At 30.6% G+C, this 23,721-nt stretch overlaps 7 protein-coding genes across 15 annotated transcripts in view; 2 read left to right on the top strand and 5 right to left on the bottom strand.

Annotated features, from left to right (window-relative positions):
- The window catches only part of LOC119679657 (bromodomain adjacent to zinc finger domain protein 2B), a 108,626-nt gene extending 104,121 nt beyond the window's left edge, over positions 1–4,505 (bottom strand). For all 9 annotated transcript variants that reach the window (XM_038092132.1, XM_038092140.1, XM_038092141.1 and 6 more), the window contains exon 1: positions 4,183–4,505. The gene's annotated coding sequence lies outside the window, so the exon portion shown is untranslated. The remainder of the gene's footprint in view (positions 1–4,182) is intronic.
- Positions 4,506–8,639: 4,134 nt separating this feature from the next.
- Positions 8,640–10,955, bottom strand: LOC119684033 (complex I assembly factor ACAD9, mitochondrial-like). Its single transcript, XM_038097970.1, has 5 exons — positions 10,336–10,955; positions 9,768–10,272; positions 9,569–9,707; positions 9,306–9,491; positions 8,640–9,239 (listed from the first exon to the last, which is right to left on the bottom strand). The coding sequence occupies exons 1-5, from the start codon at positions 10,898–10,900 to the stop codon at positions 8,715–8,717; spliced, it is 1,920 nt and encodes a 639-aa protein (XP_037953898.1). The 5' UTR covers positions 10,901–10,955; the 3' UTR covers positions 8,640–8,714.
- Positions 10,956–11,378: 423 nt separating this feature from the next.
- Positions 11,379–14,265, top strand: LOC119681569 (tyrosine--tRNA ligase, mitochondrial-like). Its single transcript, XM_038094807.1, has 6 exons — positions 11,379–11,526; positions 11,593–11,740; positions 12,942–13,126; positions 13,188–13,759; positions 13,817–14,005; positions 14,064–14,265. Exons 1-6 carry the CDS (start codon positions 11,393–11,395, stop codon positions 14,225–14,227), a joined length of 1,392 nt encoding a protein of 463 aa, XP_037950735.1. The 5' UTR covers positions 11,379–11,392; the 3' UTR covers positions 14,228–14,265.
- Positions 14,266–14,316: 51 nt separating this feature from the next.
- Positions 14,317–15,181, bottom strand: LOC119681424 (polyadenylate-binding protein 2-like). The gene has a single exon (XM_038094610.1). The coding sequence runs from the start codon at positions 15,081–15,083 to the stop codon at positions 14,322–14,324; it is 762 nt and encodes a 253-aa protein (XP_037950538.1). The 5' UTR covers positions 15,084–15,181; the 3' UTR covers positions 14,317–14,321.
- A 1,977-nt stretch (positions 15,182–17,158) lies between these two features.
- LOC119681048 (dolichyl-diphosphooligosaccharide--protein glycosyltransferase subunit 4) lies at positions 17,159–17,694 on the top strand. Its single transcript, XM_038094112.1, has 3 exons — positions 17,159–17,248; positions 17,386–17,500; positions 17,559–17,694. Exons 2-3 carry the CDS (start codon positions 17,400–17,402, stop codon positions 17,575–17,577), a joined length of 120 nt encoding a protein of 39 aa, XP_037950040.1. The 5' UTR covers positions 17,159–17,248; positions 17,386–17,399; the 3' UTR covers positions 17,578–17,694.
- Positions 17,695–17,750: 56 nt separating this feature from the next.
- Positions 17,751–18,562, bottom strand: LOC119681047 (protein lethal(2)k10201-like). Its single transcript, XM_038094111.1, has one exon. The coding sequence runs from the start codon at positions 18,436–18,438 to the stop codon at positions 17,806–17,808; it is 633 nt and encodes a 210-aa protein (XP_037950039.1). The 5' UTR covers positions 18,439–18,562; the 3' UTR covers positions 17,751–17,805.
- A 4,231-nt stretch (positions 18,563–22,793) lies between these two features.
- Positions 22,794–23,583, bottom strand: LOC119680592 (putative ATP synthase subunit f, mitochondrial). Its single transcript, XM_038093497.1, has 3 exons — positions 23,474–23,583; positions 23,330–23,411; positions 22,794–23,204 (listed from the first exon to the last, which is right to left on the bottom strand). Exons 2-3 carry the CDS (start codon positions 23,406–23,408, stop codon positions 22,960–22,962), a joined length of 324 nt encoding a protein of 107 aa, XP_037949425.1. The 5' UTR covers positions 23,409–23,411; positions 23,474–23,583; the 3' UTR covers positions 22,794–22,959.
- Between the last annotated feature and the right edge of the window lie 138 nt (positions 23,584–23,721).

Here is a 23,721-nt window from a genome sequence, read left to right as displayed (position 1 = left end):
AACTTTTCTTTATAGTTTTAGTAAGGCCGTGTTAGAGTAAGACCAGTTCAAGTAAATTGAGATAAAGTAAATTGAAATTTTCTAGAGATTTTTTGCACTGCACTTATGTAAATATTTATTTATTTATTTATTGCACTTGTTTATTATTTTTGTTTAAAAGTTTTCAAATTTATTTATTTATTTATTAAACATCTTATAAAATTTTCACAATGGTAACACCTAATTTACCCAATTTTTATCTAATTTACCCTACTGGAAATTTTGGTAAATACCAACATTCGCTGCCATACCGACATAATTTACTAATTTCCTCAATTTACTCGAACTAGCACACGGGCTAAGTAATAAGTTCTTTTATTTACAATTAATTTTATTTACAATTTTGTCTTCTGTCTTCCTTGTCTTTATATATTTCTGTTTTAAAAAAGTTTATGTAAATCTTGAACATAAAAAAATTATGAATTAGTTTTTCTTTCTATTTTTACTATATATTTTCTAATCATTTATTGTTTTAATAAAAAAATATTTTTAATAATAATTTTGCTTTTTAACGGGCTAATTGACCAGTGGTTAAATAATAAACTTTTTAAAAAATTGTTTTTAGTTTTTTTTTAAATTTATTTAAAAATTAAATTAATTAAATTTTGTTAAAAAACAAAATTATTATATAGTTTCTAAACAAATATCGCCGACATTTAGAAGTTTATTTGACTTTTTCATCTGGACGGAGTATTATTATGATTTTTTATTTAATAATTTATTTAATCATATTTATTTAAATAATTTTTTATTAAATTGTTTTAAATATATAAATTTTCTTTCATTTTTTATTTTATTAAATTGTGTTAAATTGTGTATTTTTTCTATTTAGTTTATATAAAATTTATAAAAATAAATAATTTGATCACTTAAAGATATTTTTTTTTATTTAATTTATTTTATTAAATTATGTTACATATAAAAATATCCCAAGTGTTTTCGTTTTTTCATTCATTTCATATATAAATTATGAAATAAATTTATTTATAATTAATTATTACTTCGACCTAATAAGATTTAACTTAATTCGGCTTAAATGAGTTTATTAAACACTTTATTAACAATAAGAAACACGTATCAAGTTTTTGTAGAAATTTTTAAACAATAATTTATATGATAATTGAAAGAAATCAATCTGATATAGTTCCTAATTAAAATAAAAAAATTATGGCAATTACTTTTATTAATTAAAACCTAGCTATCCGAATGGTACGAAATAAGTTTAAACTCCACTTAAAACCACATTCATTAAAGAATTTTTAAATTTTAAACGAAAGAAACAGATTCAATTTACTAAAGGGTAGGTCTTATCCACTAGTACCAATGCCAGGTGTGTTGCTCTACACATTTTCAAAAGGGTACATATTGTTAGATGAGTTAGTAGCACCGGCTGCTGATAATAGAACAATCGTTATGGTCGATTAGACTTTAGGGAAACTACTCCCAAAACGCATTTGAGCAATAATCCTTTAATTTGCAAATTAATTCAATAATCAATTAAATTAAGAATTGTAAAGAATTATCTTTTTTTTCAGCTAAAAAATATTGTAGATAATAAGCTTAAATTATTTTTTGTATGCCATTTGAAATACGAATAACATTGTAGAAAATAATTTCTGTAAAAGTACAGTATTGACTGAGGAGTCCTTGAAATACGTAATTATACACCACTTTGAATGTTAGTCGTAGAAGTACTAAGTTATATACCAATTGAAGTGGAAACAACGTTGTAAAAATATAGTACTCAGTAAAAAGATGCAGGTCATTTTAAGATCTTTAGTACATTAAGAACAACAAAATCAAATAAGAAATTACTGTCACAGCAATAGAAATGGAGTATGATCGACAATTATTGAAAGAATTTATAATGAACTTATCGTAATATTTAGAACAAATATTAAAACATAGCGAAATATATTAAACTTAAAAAAGAAACAACATCACAATTATAACTCAAAGGCGAATAATGGGTTTATATAAGAAGCTAACATAAAAAATTTTTATAATAGGGCAATATATGTAGCATATGCCGAAATGAGACATTTGTGCTTCTAAGATCATATTTACACTATACAATTATTGGACCACAATTAACTATAACGGCATAATAAAATTTGTGTTTAAATTTAACTGACTAAAGTACAGTATAACGAAACAAAAAATAAAATTCAAATGATAAGCAAATATCACAAAAATGTTGAAGATATCTAATGATAGCAAATCATAAAAAATTAAACAATTATAATATTACATTTTAATTTGTCTATTTAACATTAGCAAAACTTTATTGTGCATTTTTAATTTAAATTTATTTTTGGATATAATTCCTTGTGATATTTTCTGTTTGTATCAATACAAGTGAACAAAACATCGTAACATTAGAATGTTTCAACATATCATTCTCCCAATTATGAAATAATTGTTTTAATTTAACCCAATTAACAAGAAAGTTTTTGTATCAAAATTTTGCAACATATAAAGTTAATTGCAGTAATGTGCTAATTGCGGTAGTGTAAACGTGCTATAATAATATAGCATGAGAGCTCGAAATAACTTTATTTTTGTAATATGTGTTTTTGGATATTTTAACTGATAATTATATATATAATTTAATGCATACTTAAATTTTTTTTTTAATTTAAACATTAGGGTGTTGAATTCTACACACATAATTTTTTTTTTTAAACCACACAAGATTAACTTTTTTGTATACATATATTTTGAACTCCATTAAATATTTCCCATAAAAAATGTAAATCTATGTCATACCAAAACAAAGAAAACAAATTTTTTTTATTTTGTTGCAATAATACAAAAGACTTTTACAATTATTAAAGAAAACTTCGCGTAATGATTAAATTTTCCACGGCCAATAATATAAATTGTTATTTAATACGAATATTTATGTATCAAAATTTATTTGATTTAAACATATTACCTAATAGATTAAAAGTCTATTAAAAACTAAAAACAATTTTATATAATATATGTGTTTAAGTCAAAAGTGGGTGGAATTTATTATTGTATATTGATATTTTATTATAAAAGGACAAAAGCGAAATAACTTTTGAAATACTTATTTTTAGTTTTAGTTTAGTAGTAAAGTAGTTATTAAAACACCACTTTTAGAAACGTATGCGGCCACTTCACTATAATTTTTTAATTAATAATATGCTCAGTGAATTTTTACCTCTTGTCGAACTTAAATTATTATTCCTATAAAAATAGCATTAAATTCATGCTATAAAAGTTTTTAAAAATTAAAAATAATATATATCTTAATATTTTATTTTAATAACACATAATGTTCTATTATGTATATTGGAAATTTAATATGATATTTTGATATTAAATTAAAAATGTATTTAATTTAATGCTACATATTATATTTGTTTAATAACTATTTAATAATATATATTGTGCTATTATGTATATTGTAAATTTTATACGATTTTTGATATTAAATTAAAAACGTATTTAATTATTAAAACAATATCTGTTTAATTACTATGCTTGTCATACAAAAAACCTTTTATAAAATAAATCAATGCGAGCGTTTTATTCAAATTTTTTTTGTTTTGCAACAAATGTTAAAATTTATAAGAGGGTGAGTTTCATATCAGTTTTACTTTTTGTTTCTGTTTTTGCAAATTCTCTGAGCATATCAAACATTTCCAGTGATTGTATATTTCTTTTGGTTTATATTTATTTGTTTTGTTTTTATTAACAGCTGTTTAATGACAACGAAATTTTATAAACAATTTATTAACACATTTTTAATTAAATTTTTTAATATACTATATGTATGTATTAGAAAATCATTATATTTATTTTTACACATATGTTATAAACTGATCACTTTAACTTATGTTGTATAATATTATTTAATTCTTTTATTTTATTAATTTTATTATCACCTATGATTAATATACATTTGATATTTGTATAAAAAAAAACATATGTAAACGCAACATATGCATTATTTTTATATAAAAGGTATTCACACATAACTTACTAATTGATACAAATAGTTCAAAGCTTAATTATTTGTATATAAATTCACTAAAAGCAACAAATCTCTGCGCGCAACAGAACTAATTTTTTCATAATTAATAATTATTTCCTTCATTTATTTTTACTAACCTGTAGTTTTTCCTTTAGTTTCGTCGGGCGGTAATTTCAACACGGCTTTATTGATTTTTCCTGAAGTGATTTTATTGCTGTTCAAAAAAAAATATATATTCTTTGCTTATAGTCTTCTATTGCTGTTGTTGTTGCTGTTTGTCATGTATCTATTGGATACCGTGTGACAATTGTAATCCCGTTCGAAAGGAGTGGGGTATTGAAAGTACTTTTTCTTTTTTCTTTATATTAACGCGCAACTCTAGGATTTGTTGCACTTAAGTACAGTTTCACAAATTTTCAATTTTTGCTCCATTATTCACACGGAATGAAAAATGTTTTCACATTTGAATAATAATGAGTGATAATAGTTTTGTTTTAATTTTTACTTATCACCATCATTTAAACAAAATAGATAAACACAATTGTTTATTTTATATTAGTTTCAATTAATTGTATATTTAATCTTATTAATAGTTAATAACACATTTCCAACTCTGACATATCCGACTTAACGCAAATAATTGGTTCTATTTAATTTTAACCAAACAAATAATTTTATTCTCCGCAAGTCACGACGTTCCACTTCGATAAGCGAAAAGCAATAAAAAAATTTCCGTTGGATTGATATTTGTTGTTTCTTGCGCTCTTTTTACATCAGCATTTCGTCTATTTTTTCTCTTTAACCCTTGCCGGCATTTGCATTCTTTGTTTTCGTCACTTATGAAAAAATTATTATTGTGTATATAATTAAATGATTATTTGTTGTAAGTGAAAACCGTTTTGTAATCAGTTTTATAAAATATAGTAATTAATTAATTAATTACGTTATTAATTTTATTATTTAAAGAAATTTTGAATATATAGTAAATTTTGTATTTAAATGTTTGCTCTTGAATAAATACGTCACGAGATTTAAAATCCCCATAAGCCTACTACCAACGATATGAAAGCTAGATGAAAGGGTAATTCTTGGCAAATTAAATGTTGTAGTGGCTATAACGAGCAATTGTCCTGACAAAGAATTTGGCTTTAGTAATTACCTGTACACGGAGCTTCAACTAGCTAGAGAGAAGACTGTAATGAACATTTTTTGATATTTCTAAAGCTTTTAACATGATGGCCTGATAGTAAAAATGTGTCATCTAGGGGTTCCAGGCAGGCTAACTAAGAGCATTGGCAGCTTCCTATGTGGAAGGTCTTTTCGCACTATAATCAACAGCGCTCTCTCATTAGTCCGAACTATAGAAGCAAGGGTTCCTCAGGGATCGCCACTTTCCCTCACTTTCTACAACATTTATACATCTGATATCCCAATGTTAGGTACCTTGACTCTGGCGTTATATGCTGACGATTCGTTTATGCTGTACTCGGAAAAATGTGCTCTTAACATAAACAACAAACTTCAAGAGCATATAAACCTCATTCTAGAGTATTTCCAGCAATGGAAAATAAAAATAATAAAAAACTAAGGCTCAGTTCATTACGCGTAAGTGGAGACAGAACCTGTCGGGAGTGATAGTGGGAGATATGGTAATAAACTGGGAGGATAGCATTAAATATCTCGACATAACGTTGGACAAACTATTCACATGGCTTAAACATGTTCAATTCTAAAATTCTTAAATTCTTCATCACACCCAACCGCTATTCAAAAATTAAAATCTCAATGCTAAGAACAGGAAGCTGATATATAACCAAATAATTCGTCCGTCACTTTTATATGGATGTGTAGCGTTTAGCAAAGCCACAAATACTATTACTCGCCATCTAGAAATTGCACAAAGCCAGGCTCTGAGAAGACTTTTCAAGGTGCCATGGTACATGAGCACACCTTCAGAGACCTCAAGATTGATCCTATCAAAAAATACATAAAGGATAAAACACTGAAATTATTTACGAAAACTGACAGGCGTTATCGAATCTTAGAACGCTTACAGACTCCTCAGGAAGATATGCAGATCTGAGGTCAGTTATAGCTTAGTCTGAAGAAGTGATAAACAATAACCTAGTCAAGGCGTAGGGAGGGGTTATGAAGAAATCTCTCAGTTAATAGAGAGTATAAGTGCTCAAGTGCACTGACTCAACTAGCCTCAACATAATAATTAAATTCCTTATGTCAATATATAATAACTTTTTTAGATATAACTGAAATAGTTAAGATAAAAATAATTTAAAAATAATTTTTTAATTTATTATAAACGATTTTAATAGGTTTTTTTTACAGTGGTGAGGAGATGAGTGAGGAGGCGCCCCGGAAAGTAAGTATTTCACTCACACGGACTAAAACCCATCCAACTCTCATTCATAGAGACTTTGTCCTACCCCGGGACTGCGTTAGTATTACTTCGAACTAGGTTTCTTATTATTTATTTAAGATTCCATCTGTATGACCTATATCCAAGCCCTTTGAAGCATAACTGAGAAGTGATTTTTTTATAAATATAAAAAAAAAATAGGTTTATTTTAAGTTTTTTATGTGAAACGGAAGAATATAGACAATAAATACGAGCTTAATTATTGGAAAGTATAGTGAACACAACACACCCCACAGCAATTTCCGAACTTTTTTATTATATATATATTTACATATATCTGATTTTGTACTGATTATTATTTACCTCCTTTCACACCTTTAGTAATATTTCATAATCAGTGATGGATTATAAAAACAACTGATAAGGCGGTCACTGTACCATTTTAGATTCTTTACAATAGACCAAGGCAGTTATTATATGTAGTAAGGGAAAAAATTCCATTGGATTATAGGCGGATCAAGACAAAAACGTTAATCAAATAATGTAATACAAAGGAATGTTTTAAATATGATTAAAGTCATTGGCATATACATGAATACAAATTTTTTTAGATGGATACGAATATAAGTTCGAAAGCGTTCAATAGCGTTCGAAATATTAAGAAGCCATTATTAGATGATTTAAGTCGATAGCAGATAAAAGCAGAATTTAGAAGATTATAATAGTGTTGTAACAATGGATCGATCAGTTTTAGTAAATTGGTTATGTAGACTGACTGTAATAGTACCTAATCTAATCCTAATCCCTAACATAACCTAAAATATGTATTATATATATCCAACAGGAAAACATGACACAAAAACAAGATGATTGTAAATTTATTTTGACGAAAGTCAAAGCTAAACTATATATATATATTTTAATAGATTTGGTGGTAAAATTCGAAGTTTGGTTAATATATTAAGAGATTGGGGATTATTTTACATTATAGACGGTGAAATGTTTGCCAACATATCTTGCAACATAGGCCTATCTCTATCTTTACTCTTAGCTCTTCTTCGGATTCGGAACTATTATGGTCATGTTTCTGAAATTATGGGATGTCCATATCTTCCTAAGAAACAGTTTCTTTATTAACGTTACTTTGTCGTATTATCTTAGCTTATTATCTTATTGTCGTATTATGCTAAGACTTAGCATATACTGCGTTAATTATAATGTTTTTTAAAACAAAAACAATTTACATATTTCCCAAAATAATAGGGATATTACGAACTTTTTTTGGAGGAGGCGTTATTGTAACACTGGTATAGTCCCTTTTGGAACTATTCATTATAACAATAGAGTGAATATATGTGAGATCGAATAAAAACGTGAACTAATAGCCCGCCAAACATATACAGTATTCTCTTCGAGACTACGATTGCACTGCAACAAAGTTCTAAATCGACCTTCACCTATTATCACCTGGGAAAAACAACGCTTTCCACATGCAGCAGAACTGTTCTTGCTCAAATGAGATAAGGATACAGCCATGTGATAAACAGTAACTTGTCACGCATAAATGCGTCAATATTCAATTTGTGCCACAACTGTAGCTTGATCCATTATGATGTTGTGTATACGTTTTCATGTCCCAATGCGAACACTTACTTGAGTTCAATCTATTTTTTGTTTCGCCCCATTGAAGAGGCAGATTTGCTCCCATTGAACGAGTAAGCTTTTCCGACTTGGTCTTCATTGACTTCAATTCCAATCCAACGCAGTCCCAATCCATTTTTAATCCTAAACATTCTGCTTCCCTCTCGTATTATCATCACCTATTAACCCATGTATATTTAGTTGTAGTTCCTTTCATGTTAACTGCTTGATAGATCTCCGCTTGTTACCACTACAACTACAATGTTCTATCGTTGTTTTATTATTTAATGTACATTTAGGTGTTTAAAAAGTTGGTGGTATTATTCTACACTTATTACACTCTAATAGAAATTAGCTGAAGTATATGTTATGATGAAAACATAATGATTCCAAGAACGACGATCAAGATTCGATCAACATCCCTCAAAGGGATACAAGCATTAATACATAATAATAAATTAAGAGCTTAATATATAAAGCTACTTTCTTAAATAGACCTTTTTAAACTATTCTATATAATAGAAATGTGATATATTGATACAATTTATAACTTATTTAATAATTAAAACCCTTTTAATGAAATTATAATTTATTTTCATATACATAAACTTAAAGCAGCTATTAACGAGTAAATTTACATAAAATTGTCGATCTTTAGAAATTGTATGTTAATGGATGTTCTGGGAAATATGATTTGTTCTTAATTAATTCATTAGCTAAATTTCTTAGATTAGTATCGTTATTCGTATATTCACCAACAAAGATTTCGTTTACAAGAACTTTTACGCGATCGTGTCCATGTATGCAAATGCTGGAGGCGAGCAATACTTCACGTTTAGACAGTGTCAATCCAATGCAATAGGATCGTGAAGCACGCGAAAGACTGGCAAACATAGCATAGAGATACATTACTATTTCAGTTGTACGATTTAACTCATTGTGTTGTTCAAGGATAGTAGTGCCATAACGAGTTAACAATAATTCAGCACTCATGTGTAAACGTGCCACTGAGTGTTCAAACAATTGAGCCGCAGTATCTAAAGATGGATGAAGAGCTTCACCTAAACGCATATTAGTTTTGGGTTCATCAACATTGCCAGTCTTGAAAATTTTATCGAAAATTGCTCCAGGATGAAAAAGCGGATTACGGAACTTTCGTATATTGTCTTGCATCAACACCTATATTGGTATTTAAGATAAAACTGTTAATTTTCTTTTTACAACATGCGTGTATTGGAAACTTACGCCGGCATGTTGCAAACCGGTAACTGCAATGAATAATCTAAGTGTGTCCATGGATTCACCCTGTGCATATAGCTGCGCAGCTTTGCGTAAACTTTTTTCAGTTGCTTGTGAAGTGAGTATTGATTTGGGTCCCAACATATCCATCCATTTGCACGCAGCTTTGAAAACATTCGTTAAACCGTAACACTAATTAATTACAAATTTAATTTTGTTATTAAATTAATTATTATATTTTTTATTTTTATTTGTAGAATTAATTATACCTTTGTTATTGCAACTTCCATGCCAACATCTTGTTCTTTGAACTCATCTAAAAGACCAGCAGTATAGTAAATCATGCTCTCTAGCGCGTAGGTGGTGCAGAGCGATTTTGATAAATGTGTACGTACAATATCTAAATCTCTTTGGATGGAACATAAAGAAAATCATTAAAATGTTTACATGGAGTACAATAAAACTTACTTTAAATCCACACCGCATTGTTTATTATTCACACAATATTTTGCCATATCTTGAACAATAGCTTTAGATAAGCCTAGGCCAACCATTGACATGCGTAAACGCTGTGACCGAACTAAAGTCTCAGCAGCCTGACCACCTTCAAATGGTTCACCAATTACACAACTATCGGGTAAAATAACGTTTTGGAATTGCACTCTTCGCATTTGTAGTCCATTGCAGCTAATGGTAGAATGCAGCTCTCCAAGCTTAACACCAGGCGTTGCGGCATCAACCAAAAATAATGTGCTACCATTCGCAGCATCACCTTTTACATTTGGACGTTGAGTTTGTGCAATTACCAGAAATAGATTTCTACTTCCTTCTGGAAGTGGACCAGTAACTACATATGCTTTTTCTCCATTTATTACCCAAGTTTTATCCTCTAGGTTTGGTTTTGCTTTTGTGTTGAAAAAATCAAATTCTGGTACGTTATATTCAAAAATTGCTTCAGCTCCAACAAGATCACCTTTAAAATAACAACGTATTTATATATTATATATATAGATATACACATTTAGATCATACTTACCGTTGGTTAATTGTTGTAAAAATTTCTGATGTGCTTCATTGCCCTGCTCTTTTAATATATCAATGATGACTCGATGTGATAATAAAGCTAAAGCAGCTTCCATATTATCTGATTCTGGTTCACTTGCTATTAAGCTAGCACTCCAATCCCAACCTTTTCCGTCATTGTCAATAGGTGCATTTATGCCATATAAACCCAAATCCTTTATCTGATTCATTGTATCTGTGTTTAAGGTTTTACTTTCTTCACTTTTAAAGAATCCTTTAAACGGGAGTATCGCATTTTGTAAGTCTGTCATATCCTCACGAACTATAACTTCGGGAAAGGCTAATAAATCTTTATCCACTTCGCCTAAGAAGAATGTTTTTACTAATGGCAAACGTGCTTTTGGTTTTACGTCCGTTGACGCCGTTTTGACAGTGGAACCACGTTGCTCTCCTCCTGCGCTAACTGCATCTGATTTTTTATCTATTATGGAACTAGTAGCTTTGCTACATCTTTGCTCTTTGAAAAGAATTTGCAGATTTTTATTTACATTTTTATAATAGCAACGTAAACGAAACATTTTATTCCAAATATTTAAACGTGAAATGTGAATAACAACAAAAACCGGAGAATACGTAACAAACAGCTGATTGCATTTTGTTAGAAAAAATGTAAAAAAAAATAAAACAAAACAGTGCGCATGTATGCGGCATAACGTAACGAAACAGCTGACACTTGTAAAGAATAGGAAAGACAACTTCGAAACTACGTAACAGTCAGTTAAGCAATAAAATGTTTTTAATTATAAATAATACATAAATTAATTTCTATTTATTAAAAATATATTATTTTTACACATTTTATTATTAATTTAAGCTAATTAAATACTTACGTATACTGTTAAACACATTTACATCTGCTTTGGTATTTGCACGTCTGGTTCATTACGTTTGTTACGTTGTCAACATATGTTTTTCATATAACCACACATCTTCCAATGCATTTGGTGTAAATTTAATATTTATAAAACATTAATTAAAATCTAAATTTATTTTAATATTAAAAGTTAAGTATGTTTCGTGTTAAGTTAAAATTTCTTTCTGCTCAATGCAGATTTTTGCAACAACGGAAAAGTTTTACAAATCGTAACCTGCTTTCGCTTTCAAATCGTGGTTTTTTTCAGGATTTATTCCCAGACACAGCAGGGTAAAGACATTTCTATATTATTTTCAATATAATTGTTATTTTATTTCTTTACCTACCTTTCTGCAGACCTCAAATGACTAAATTGTTTGAAAAATCACCACAAACTATTTATGCCGGCTTTGATCCTACAGCGAGCAGTTTGCACGTTGGAAATTTACTAGTTATAATGGGACTATTGCATTGTCAACGAGCAGGACATAATCCAATAGCATTGGTAAGTATGTTGACATATAAGGGTTGCTTGTATATAAATGAGTAATTATTATGTTATAACCTACAATAATAACAATATCAGTGGGGACTATAAGGTGTAAATGGCTGCTAATTTTTAAAATGATATATTGGTATGTTGATAAATTATTTATCATTTTATGTAATATGTTTTGTATAACTAACACTGCCTGTTTGGTTAAAATATTGAGAGTCTTATGTTGAGTTTTTTCCGATTCAGACCCAGCTCTTTCTTAGCTGGGGAGTATCTATAGAGTCCCTCCCTTCTCTTTGACTAATTTATGTATTCCTCACAAGCTTCGCTGATTATACGCTGACTGATCTAAGATACTGCTAGTGAGTGCTCTGAGATTAGATAGTGCTATGTAGAGCAGCCTGTAAGTTTTCGCGTATAGCTACAGAGCTCTGTTCCTTATATATTTTTTGATCGAGTCTATTCTAAGGTCTCTTAGCATGTTATTCGTGCGGATATACCATGGCACTTTGAAAAATCTTCAGAAATCCTGATTTTAAGCAACTTGTAGTTTTTAGATAGTAAAGTTGGCAGCTTTGCTATACGTAACACACCCTTAGAGTAGTACCGGTCTGATTATCTGGTCGTAGATCAACTTTCAGTTCTTAGCGCTAAAATTATTGTGTTTAAAAAGTGGCTGTAAGCATTGCAGTGTTTTTGTGCCAAGTGAACCGCTTATCAAACGTGATTCCCAGGTATTTGCTACTGTCCTCCCAATTTATCGCAATGTCACCAACTCTCACTCTCGGTGAATGTTGCCTGTGTTTACGAGTTATAAACGGGGCCTTAATTTTCCCATTGTTATTTTAGTGTTCCATTTCTGGAAGAGTTCCAGGATGAGATTAACATGCACCGGCAATGTGTTGGTTATATTTCTGGCATGTTTATCGGAATATAACATGCACGTGTCATCTGCGTATAATGCTAGCACTGAGAGACTTAGCATTGGGAATACGCTATATAATTACTTTAGCATGTACTAAGTGCATAGGTTTGAAAATAACTCTTGAGCGGATACTTATACCCAATCAACTATTGTTTGTTCAAATGGTGTGTCCAACCAAAAGCGATTAAATTCTTCCAATTAATAATAAAGTGAATTTAATTTACATATGTATATCTTTAGGTGAGTTTTCACTGCATATAACCTAATAAACATTCTTACTTTCAGGTTGGTGGTGCAACAGGTTTAGTTGGTGATCCTAGCGGACGAAAGACTGAGCGCAACCAATTGGGCCACACTGTAATTGAAGAAAATTTACAAGGCATTACAAATCAATTGAAACGTATTTTTCAAAATCATCAAGACTTGTTATGGGACGATAAAAAACATAGACAAAAATTACCAGAATTGAGGTAATAAAATCATTTAGAATAAAAAATCAAGCCATTTAATAATCTGGAACCTTTTCTTCAGAGTAGTCAACAACGCCGAATGGTATGCTAATTTAAATTTTGTAGATTTTATTGCCAATATGGGTCGACATTTCCGTTTAGGTTCCATGTTATCTCGTTCCTCAGTGCAAACACGTCTAGAATCAGAAGCTGGCATGAGTTTTACCGAATTTACCTATCAAATTTTTCAAGCCTACGATTGGTTACATCTTTGCAATAATTACAATTGTCGTTTTCAAATGGGTGGCTCGGATCAAATGGGTAATTTAATGACCGGACATGAATTGATCAGTCGCACAGCACGCAAAGAAGTTTTTGGTATGACACTTCCCATTGTTTCCAATGAGGAAGGTGATAAATTTGGCAAATCTGCTGGCAACGCAGTGTGGTTGGATGCTGATAAAACCTCTACTTTTGGACTTTATCAGTTTTTTGTACGCACACCCGATTCCGAAGTAGAGAAATTGCTTAAGTTGTTTACATTTTTACCGCTGTCAGATATTGAGGAATTAATGAGTAATCATCGAAAGGAACCAGAAAAGCGCAAAGCACAAACTATATTGGCAGAAGATGTAACACTGCTCGTGCATGGAGGTCAGTGTAGTAGCTAACTTTAATGTGTTATTAAATATTCTAGCATAACATTTATAGAGAGTGGTCTTAAACAAGCTGAACGTGTGACAGATGCGCTGTACAAAGGAAATGTTGAAGGATTAGGTGAACTTAATTATACAGAAATTACACAAACTTTTGCTGGTGCCACACTCGTAGACATACTTCCAGAGCCTGGTATGTCAATTTTACAATTGGCTATGAAAGCGAAATGCTTTCCCACAGAATGTAAGTTGAAAAAAAATCTATTTTGCAGATTATGTTAATCATTTTTGATTCTATTTAGCTGACGCTGTACGCATCATAACCGCTGGTGGATTTTACATTAACCAGAAGCGTACACAAAATATAGCAGAAGTAATTACACACGGTATTCACGTACTTAAAAATAATTTGTCCTTATTGAGAGTAGGGAAAAAGAATTTCTACATAATACGTTGGTTGAATTAATTTAGAATTTTGTTTAAATTTATATTGTAAATATTTTTAAGTATTTAAATAATTATAAAACATAAAATAAATTTAAAAACTCCTTTAATTTGTATTAAGTTTTCGCACTTCCATTCATTGGCTTCTTACGCCAACGTTTTCGTGCTAAGAGTTCCTTGGCCTTTTCTTTTTTCAGATCCTTGTCATAGAATTTACCACTCTTCGTAAAAGTTTTTTGCTCATTACGCATTTCGGCCAATTTACGATTTTTCTGTTTAATTATATTTTTCTTGTTGGCTGATTTCTTCTTTCCACCTTCAGATATTTGCACTTTTATATTTCGCCCATGCAATTCACTGTTGTGCAACTGGAAACCACGCTGGAACCCTTCAATATCCAACATTTCCACGAATGCAAACCCACCGCGTCGTTTTTTTGGTATTCGTACTGATTTAACTGTGCCTGCTGTGCTAAAGTACGCTTCCAGATCCTCTTTTGTTGTATCAAAATTTAAATTCGTTACATAGAGCACGTGTCGATTCACTTTGGAGGCACCACGTAGCAATGATTGTAGCTGCTCTTTGGACAAGCCACCATTCTGTTTAGAACTAGGATCCGTCGCAGAATCCACTTCATTATCACTAGTAGATTTGTTATTTACAGCATTTTCATCTATTGTCTCATTATCTTCATCTTCAGACATTGATTGTTCACCTTCAGAATGTTTTTCTTCATAGGTGCCATCGCATATTTGTTTACGTTTTTCATCGTCAAAATTTCCTAACAAATCGGCGGTGTCATCATTTACAGTTCGCCTTACGCGTGTTGGCTTTACGTATTGCTCGACGTCATAGTCGCTGTCAGAAGAGCTCGACATTATGACTTTTACAAATAATTTTTTATTTCAAATAATAATTAAACATTTATTATTTTAAAAATAAATTAAAATTTAAAAGTCGAACTGCACGTGTGTTTATGAATATATAGAAAAGAATAAGAAGAAGAATTTAAAAACATATGTTTTTATTTACGAAAAAAGAATAAAGTAAAAAAAAAAACTGTAAACGAATGTGCTTTGAGCACAGTGGGCAACTTTTGTATATATATTTTATAAACAAGTTAGAAAACATTGTCATTACAGGAAAAAAATCTTTACATATATATATATATTTATTAATATATTTTTTTTACATATATTTAAATTATATAAATAAAAAATACATATTATTTATTTATATATTATCGGAAATTTTTAATATATTATTTAAAACTTTAATCAAAAATAAACTAACATTCATGTATGATGTAATGCATGTCACTCTTATACGGCATTTACCTACACTGACCGAAAATCGCTCTTTTTAGTCCAAAATCCAAAATGAGAAGCGAATAGCTCTTTCTTGCATACAAAATTTCAAGCGCGAATGAACCATTCCGTTCACATTCTGTATGAATGCGTCCCAACGTCCTTCGCATGCGTTCCAAATGCAAAGGAATACATTGAACATACCCTGAATAAAAGCTCATTATGGCATTTTGACAGTTAGAGAAAGCTGTTTTTGACTTATTTACAAAAAATGTAAACAAATGTTTGATGGTTGCATTTTCTTGAAAACGATGTACCTCTTTTTAGAACTTCTACTTCCCAAAAAGAGAATAATCGAAGTTAAAAACATGTTTTCAGTTTATATTGTAAGGTTTGAAGTCAAATTTAATCTTCTTACAACAGATTTTTGGCACAGGCCAAAAATCAAATCAACAGGCAAGCTGAAAAATCAGCTGTTTGAAATGAGAACAAACGAATGTAAACACTTTCAAATGGCTCATTCAAAATGACTCATTTTCGGTCAATGTAAACACCATATTATATGAATTCTGTTTAGACATCTATTTTCAAAATATATAAAGCTAATTTAATTAAACCCATTAACTGTAAATAATAACATTAATTGAAGTACGAATGACAAATGTCATGCAATTGTTGTTTCAGAATCATTAAATAACTGGATTTATTGTTAATAAGATGCAGTATTTCATTTGAATTTTGTAAGAATTCGACACTAAATACACTCAATAAAAATATTAAACAGACCTTAACAGACCTTAATTATTATTATTAATAAAATGCAGTGTACCATTTGAATTTTGTAAGAATTCGACACTGAACATACTCAATAAAAATATTAAACGGACCTTAATACGGCGTTTACATTGGCCGAAAATGGCTCATTTTGAATGACTCATTTGAAAGTGTTTACATTCGTTGTATTTCATTCGTTCTCATGGTAACAATTCAAACTGAAATAAAACTACTAAACATTTGTTTATCTTTTTTTGTAAATATGTCAAAACAGCTTTTACAAACTGTCAAAATGCCATGAAGAGCTTTTATTTAGGGTATGTTCAATAGATTCCTTTGCATTTGGAACATATGTGGAATGCATTCGAACGTCATTCATACAGAATGTGAGAAAATTGCTCATTTTGTGCTTGAAATTTTATATGCAAGAATGAGCCATTCGATACTCATTTTCGATTTTTGACCAAAATGAGCCATTTTCGGCCAATGTAAACGACGTATAACAGACCTTAATTATTATCAATTAAAACGTAATTCATTCTAAATCAGATTAAATGAAATATATATTTGAGGCCGTGGGCGAGTCCGTGTAAATTGAAATTTCCTAGGAATTTTTTGCACTGCACTTATGTATATAACATATTTATTTATATATTTATTAAACGTATTACAAAATTTTTACGATTGTAACACCTAACACCCTATTTCCCACAATTTACTATCAATTTACCTAAACTCGCCTTTTTTGTTTTCGCCAAATAACCCAATCGAAAACGTCAAATTTACTAACTTTGTAGTGACTTCTAGTCGATTTCTCTCTGCACTTTTATTGTTGAAATATGACATTTAGTAGTAATCGATAAAAAAAAATATCGAAACAGTAAAGCTGAAGACGACATTAACAAAAATAGTTAATACACACCGGTGAAGTCAATATTTATATTTATAGATAATAAATAAAGGTGCTTAAATAAAAATTTAATACATTTTATTTTAACTTTTAAGTAGACATATATATTTAATTATTTCTATAAAAGCGCATATGAAAGTAAATTTGTAAATGACGTGTCTCTGAAGTTCTTGTTTTGTTTTTTTGCAGCATTCCAAGCAAAGATGATAACTGACGTCCAATTAGCAGTTTTCTCCAACGTTCTCGGAGTCTTTCTATTTCTGTTGGTGGTCGCCTACCATTACATTAATGCTAATACTGCAAAGTAAGGATTTGCTATTTAAATGTTTTTCTAATATATGACAAAATATTTTTTTTTTCAGAATCGCGAAGGCAAAGTAAATTGTTTATTTAAAAGTGGAGTGCAGACTGCTATGTTGAATATAGCAGTTACGCCCTTAATTTATACAACAAAAATAAGTTCTATTACATAAAAATAAAAACAATGTAAATTTAAAAAATTGCTAATTCACTTAATTTTGTATTTTCGTTTGAAAATTTCATGAACATAAAATTATAAATAAATATTTCAACTATTAAATAACTGCTGAAAACATTGAAATGCAATGTTTAGACTTCATCTAATGCATCATTCATTTCAGTTAAATTTTCCAAGGCTTTAACCGTTTTCTCAGGACCTTTACGATTTGTTGTGCCTTGGAAGGCTTTAACCCTATGATGACCAAATGTGAAGTTTCTGTAATGTGAAGGTGCGGCTTTTTCAACCTTTGCTGCTGCAACATTATCATTGGTTTGCTCTTTCTTTGGATCCATATCAGCTTGACGCTCTTGCTCTTTTTTACGCAACTGAAACCATCTAAAATTTTTTGGAAACTTGTGTACCTTCACACAGTGTTTATTACGTTCAGCGTAGCTATAGGATTTAATGCTGCAGTTCATGAAGAAACACGCATACATCGGTTTCTCACCTTTGCGGACCAGTGCTTCAAAATAAGAATCATGTATTTCAGCAACGTGCATATCCAATAAATGTGGAGTTGAATATGCTTCCGAACATTGCGCACATACGTGTGGAAGCGTTTCATGTGTTTCTATTATATCGGAAGGTCTTGGTATAACACCCATCTTTCGGAACCCATTAAAATATGCTTTATTTGCCGCTTGGAATAATTCATCATTTGGACCTTTTATTTGTGGTGTTATTGTATCACCATCCAAACGCTTAACATTATTAGATTCCATCGCTGTGCAGTGTGTGTAGCGAGCAAAAAAATATTACTAAATATTTTTATCAATATGTAAGTAGTGTCGGCAAGTTCCAGCGCTAACTTTAAAATTTCTGGCAAATGAATTTTTTTGACATTCGTTTATTTGTAGCATTCACAATAATAATATAGCAATAATAATAATTCACAATAGTTATATTTATATTGCATTTAAGAAATTTTTTATATAAAAAAAAGCTTTCTCAAATCCCTATTGGAAAACTTTAAAACATTCCTTTATAAAACAATTGACTCTTCAATCACACAAATAATAAAATATTAAATTAATCGATACTTTCACAAAGAAATTAAAATGAATTAGTTTAAGAAATCAATATAGTGGGTTACAAAAGTAATAATACACAAATATTGAATCTTATATATTGAATATTGCGTATATAGTCTATAAATCTACCAGATACGAAGTTTGAAATTGCATAACAAGTAACTAAATGAATTATTATTAATAATATATATGTCAATGAAGAAACAATTTAAAATAATTTAAGAACAGACATATTATAAAAAAAGGGAATTTATAATTATTCTAAATAATAAAATCTTTTATATATATTTACTTGAACTCTCGCCTAATAAACAAAGTTTAAAGGCTCAGTTAGAGGATAGGTAAGAAATTAATTCAAAAATATATACACAACCGACCAAACTTGTGTGTTTGATAGGAATGAAATAAACAAAGTACACCGTTTTTGTTTATTTCGTTTCTATCATATACGCAGGTTTGGTTGGTTGTGCATTTCGTTTCGATTTAATTTCTTACGTTACCTACCGTCTAACTGAGCCTTAAAGCAAAGAAGATAAAGAAAAGAAACTAATAGGAAATTTTGAATCATTGTGCCTCTTTGTGTAATATAACAAAAAAATCTCTCAACGGATTTGTAACGTCAAAAAATCAAAACAAACAACGAAATTTCTCGGAAAATGCAAACATCGTGGTGAGTAGAGACCGGCAAACTTAACAGAATTCAGAGGACGGCATGTGTAGGCATCACAGGAGCTTTTAGGACGACTCCTTCGGACGCCCTAAACGTGATGCTGCATTTGCTACCTATTGATCTTCACATTAAAAACATGGTTTGTAATAGCGCTGTAAGACTGAAAGTAACAGGCGTATGGTTAAAACGAACATATGGACATAGTCGGATTCTAGGTACAGTTCTAAATTGTCTGTATAGGATGACATCGGATTATCTGAATCCGTGTATAGACTTCGAAAGGAACTTCCAGACAATATTCCCTTCAAGAAATGAGTGGAAAAGGAAAAATTTCGAAAAAAATATATACAGATGGCTCGAAAATGAGCGATGGGGCAGGAGCAGGAATCTTCGCACCATCTAAAAATATAAATATCTCTCTTAGGATACCTAACGAAGCTACGGTTTTTCAGGCTGAAATCCTAGCAATAAAAGAAGCCTGTCGGCAAATTGCAAGCCACATCGAGAACAGATGTAGTGTTGCTATTTTTATTGACAGTCAGGCAGCAATTAAAGCTCTTGAATCCTTTATAACAAAATCAAAAATAGTAAAAGAATGTAGAGAAGCAATCGACGAGCTAAACCGGTTGGCTGATATCACACTCATTTGGGTTCCTGGGCATAGGAACATCGTAGGGAATGAGAAAACTGATAGTTTAGCCCGCTCTGGTGCCTCCCTAGATGCGTCACTGGCGGTATCAGTCTATATTACCCTGGAGACCATCAAAAGAAGTACCTTTCTTTACTTTCTGCAACTCGCCAATAACAGATGGAAAGCACTAAGGTCATGTGCAACTTCCAGGTTAACGTGGCCCACTTATAATAAAAATAAATCTCTGGAACTCATCAAAAAAGATCGCGTAAACACTGCAAGGCTTATTGCGGTTCTTACCGGTCATTGGTGGTTAGGAACTCACGCAGAGAAACTGCGTATTCCCCATAACTCTCACTGCAGAAGTTGTGGAAACCCGCGGGAGAAAGAAACAATAATACATTTTCTCTGTGAATGCCCAGCTCTAGCATCCAGAAGATATAGGTTCTTAGGAAAATATTTTTGTGATAGTCTATCAGACTGCTCAATGGTAAGGATGAAAGACCTGTTAAATTACCTAAATTCGGTGGGATGGATTTAGTCTCTGCTCTTCTATACTGGGGTTCTTGCGAGGAGTGTGGTAGCAAAACGGCGAAAAATCGCTAATTGAGGTACATTTGAAGTTATCTTATGACCTGCCACTGCAACCAACCAACCAACCAGAGACCGGGTGGGCAAAATAACAAGACCGGGTGGGGAAAATCATTACTTACCATTGCGTAGCATTTGACATTTTGTTTTTGTACTGCGTAATATTTTCACCTCATTACTTAAAATTTTGAATATTGTTTGAATTATCCATTATATTTTATATACAGTTTTTCGAGTAACTCTCAGTTTCTTTTTTCAATCTTCTTTGGTCTAAAGTTTTGATATTTTTAAATATTTACAGTCTTAATTTTTAAGTTCAATAGAAAAATAGTGAATTGTTAAATTATACGATTTGTTGCAAAATTTACAATTTAACAATTGCATTCAATGTTGCCGCGTGTGACACCAATATCTCTAAAATGTTTTTAGAACTAATTTTCGCTTGAATAATTATGCAGTGAATCTCAAACTTTACAATTTGACAGTTGTGATTTTATCTACAGAATATAAAATTTAACGTGTCCGACACCAATATCTCTAAAATGTTTTTAGTACTAATTTTCAAAACATTTCATTTAGATTGATCATTTTTGCAGTGAAGATCAAACTTTCATTTTTTAGTTTAAAAAAAAAATTGGTACCAAAAAAATCATCTCAGATAAAAATACTACTTTAATATTTTTTCCTGAGAGGAGTTACATGCAGCGCATGCGTCAAATTAAGTTAAAACTGACTTTGAAAACTTATTTTCTTTCTGAGAAAAACAGTTTACATAGTAAGTACGGTAACGTTTTCAAGTAAAAATCTGTTCTGTTCCACGAGCTACTCGTAGTAACTTTGAGTAACACTGTGTATACACAAGTGTGTTCCACCAACAAATTTTCGAGTAAATGAAAGCATCTGAGAGAGCGTAACATTCCTGTCGAAATTTGAAAATGCTTCACAGACTTTACTCGTACATTTTATTTCAAGTAAAATGTGTATTGATGTATGAATCAGCTGTTTTGGTTTGAATTTAAATTTTTGTATTGTGTACTTGCGCGGCACTGGTGTTCTCACCAGACTTTACACAAAGCTGTTTCATGAAAATCTGTGTAAAGAGCGTAATTTGGCACATTATTTGTGTTACGCTCTCATTTTGTATTTTACTTGAGTTTTACTACGAGTAGCTCGTGGAACACACCTGATGATGTACCATTCGCTAATCTCATTTACACTGCAGTATAAAATTCACGTAACAATTCATGATTACTCGTAAAGAAATGTTGCATATGGCACAGAACTTCAAATTTGATCTTCAAGTTCAAATATTCTTACCTTAAGTCAAGTATAAACATTTATTTCGCACGATAATTTGGCACATAAAACTCTATATAAAAAATAGAATATCTAAAAATAGGTACCCAGTCTTATATTTATCTTCCTATAGAGAAAACATTGATCACATTTAAGCTATAAAAATTCTTTTTATTGTATTTTGTCTTAAAAGGCAATACTCCATTGTCACAATACAAACAATCACTAATGTCGATGTAGAGTTACTACCCGATGTAGAAGTACTACTCGATGTAAACCTACTACTCGATGTTAACCTACTATTCGATATAGAGCTACTACTCGATGTAGACTTACTAGTTGATGTATGCCTACTAGTCGATGTACGCATACTAGTTGATGTTTGCCTACTAGTTGATGTATGCCTACTAGTCGATGTACGACTAATACACGATGTAGACCTACTACTCGATGTGGACCTACTGCTCGATATAGATCTACTATTTGATATAGATCTATTATTTGATTTAGACTTACTGCGCATTGCATGTCTTTTATTAAAAGTAAGCCTATTAGCTTCAAGTAGAAGTATTAAGATATATAACCTGTAGAAAGATGCGTCCTATTGCTGCTGAATCTTTCAAAAGAAAAATAATGAAGATTGCTGTAAATAACACAGGATAGCCAGAAACATTGACCATGAATGACGTAGTTTATTTGGCCAAATCCAAGGAAAAAACCCAATTATCTAAGGCGTGGAATACTTCTAAACCGAAAAATTTTGAATCAAGAACATGACTTTATAGACTTCCGTGATTGATTGTGTACTTATTCAACTTCAATGGAAATCAGTTTGGAAAATAAGAAGAAAACTTTACATATAACTTCGGAACACGTTCTTTATTCGGCGCAAATTATTCTAATTTATTCAGAAAACAAAAAAATATATATAATTTTTTTTAATCCCAAATTATTAATGAAAGAAGATAGCCCTTAGTTGCTAGCACTAACGCATCCGATAAACTGCAAGTAGTAAAGCTAAAGTTTAGTGATATTTGTAGTTTCTGTGGTGAATGATTTTTCCGTAGTTGATGACATAGAAGAATGTCATGGCAGCAAATGTGATTTGAAAGAATGGAGCAATACCAGCACGTTTTGGTTGCACATATTTGTGTTGCCAACGCCACCAGGCACGGCTGAAAGCACCAGCAATTGCGCTTGGAGACTTGTTACGGCGTCCAAGCCAAGATCCCAATTCACCCAGTTTCACTTGTCCAAATGGAACATCAGCTACAAATAAACACATTGGAGCATGTTATTTTTGCATAAAGAAAAATATATAAATATATTTTAACTTAGGTAACAGAATGAACGTAAATTACATTACGTAATTTTTGCTTGTCAAACTATTTTACCTTTGCCATAGAAGCGGGCAGGGTCGTAAGGACCATGAACCTTTGGATTATATTCCGCTGGATAATCACCGAAAGCCATTTTCTAAAATATCAAATAAAATCTCTTTACTTTTCACGTTCTTGCTGAACAAAAAAAAAATGTACCTTCTTCTTGCCTGTAAAATACCGATGACAATTAGTCTATTTCTTTCACGCGTACGCAATACTTCCAAATGTCAAAATTGGTACCAAATGTACAGGGTTGCCGTATATTTTTAAAAAATAAATTCTTAACACAATTGGAGAATACTAAATATTTGATATGTATATTATTTTTAATAAATTAATTAATATTATTTAATAATTCTTAAATGTTATTAAAATTATTAACTTAAATTCATGACATAAAAAAT

Source organism: Teleopsis dalmanni, chromosome 2 (genome assembly GCF_002237135.1).
Source record: "Teleopsis dalmanni isolate 2A chromosome 2, ASM223713v2, whole genome shotgun sequence".
Classification (NCBI taxonomy): Eukaryota; Metazoa; Arthropoda; class Insecta; order Diptera; family Diopsidae; genus Teleopsis; species Teleopsis dalmanni.
This window is presented reverse-complemented; position numbering and strand designations above follow the sequence as displayed.

What these genes read in the sequence shown, in the direction of transcription:
- LOC119681047 (XM_038094111.1), bottom strand. Translation starts at nt 18,438, where the DNA reads ATGGAATCTAATAATGTTAAGCGTTTGGATGGTGATACAATAACACCA.
- LOC119681569 (XM_038094807.1), top strand. Translation starts at nt 11,393, where the DNA reads ATGTTTCGTGTTAAGTTAAAATTTCTTTCTGCTCAATGCAGATTTTTG. An exon ending in GACATAATCCAATAGCATTG is followed by an intron (nt 11,741 to 12,941) that starts GTAAGTATGTTG and finishes TCTTACTTTCAG; the next exon opens with GTTGGTGGTGCAACAGGTTT. An exon ending in GAAATGCTTTCCCACAGAAT is followed by an intron (nt 14,006 to 14,063) that starts GTAAGTTGAAAA and finishes GATTCTATTTAG; the next exon opens with CTGACGCTGTACGCATCATA.
- LOC119680592 (XM_038093497.1), bottom strand. Translation starts at nt 23,408, where the DNA reads ATGGCTTTCGGTGATTATCCAGCGGAATATAATCCAAAGGTTCATGGT. An exon ending in TGCCCGCTTCTATGGCAAAG is followed by an intron (nt 23,205 to 23,329) that starts GTAAAATAGTTT and finishes GTTTATTTGTAG; the next exon opens with CTGATGTTCCATTTGGACAA.
- LOC119681424 (XM_038094610.1), bottom strand. Translation starts at nt 15,083, where the DNA reads ATGTCGAGCTCTTCTGACAGCGACTATGACGTCGAGCAATACGTAAAG.
- LOC119684033 (XM_038097970.1), bottom strand. Translation starts at nt 10,900, where the DNA reads ATGTTTCGTTTACGTTGCTATTATAAAAATGTAAATAAAAATCTGCAA. An exon ending in TGGAAGTTGCAATAACAAAG is followed by an intron (nt 9,492 to 9,568) that starts GTATAATTAATT and finishes GTAATTAATTAG; the next exon opens with TGTTACGGTTTAACGAATGT. An exon ending in CCGGTTTGCAACATGCCGGC is followed by an intron (nt 9,240 to 9,305) that starts GTAAGTTTCCAA and finishes ATACCAATATAG; the next exon opens with GTGTTGATGCAAGACAATAT.
- LOC119681048 (XM_038094112.1), top strand. Translation starts at nt 17,400, where the DNA reads ATGATAACTGACGTCCAATTAGCAGTTTTCTCCAACGTTCTCGGAGTC.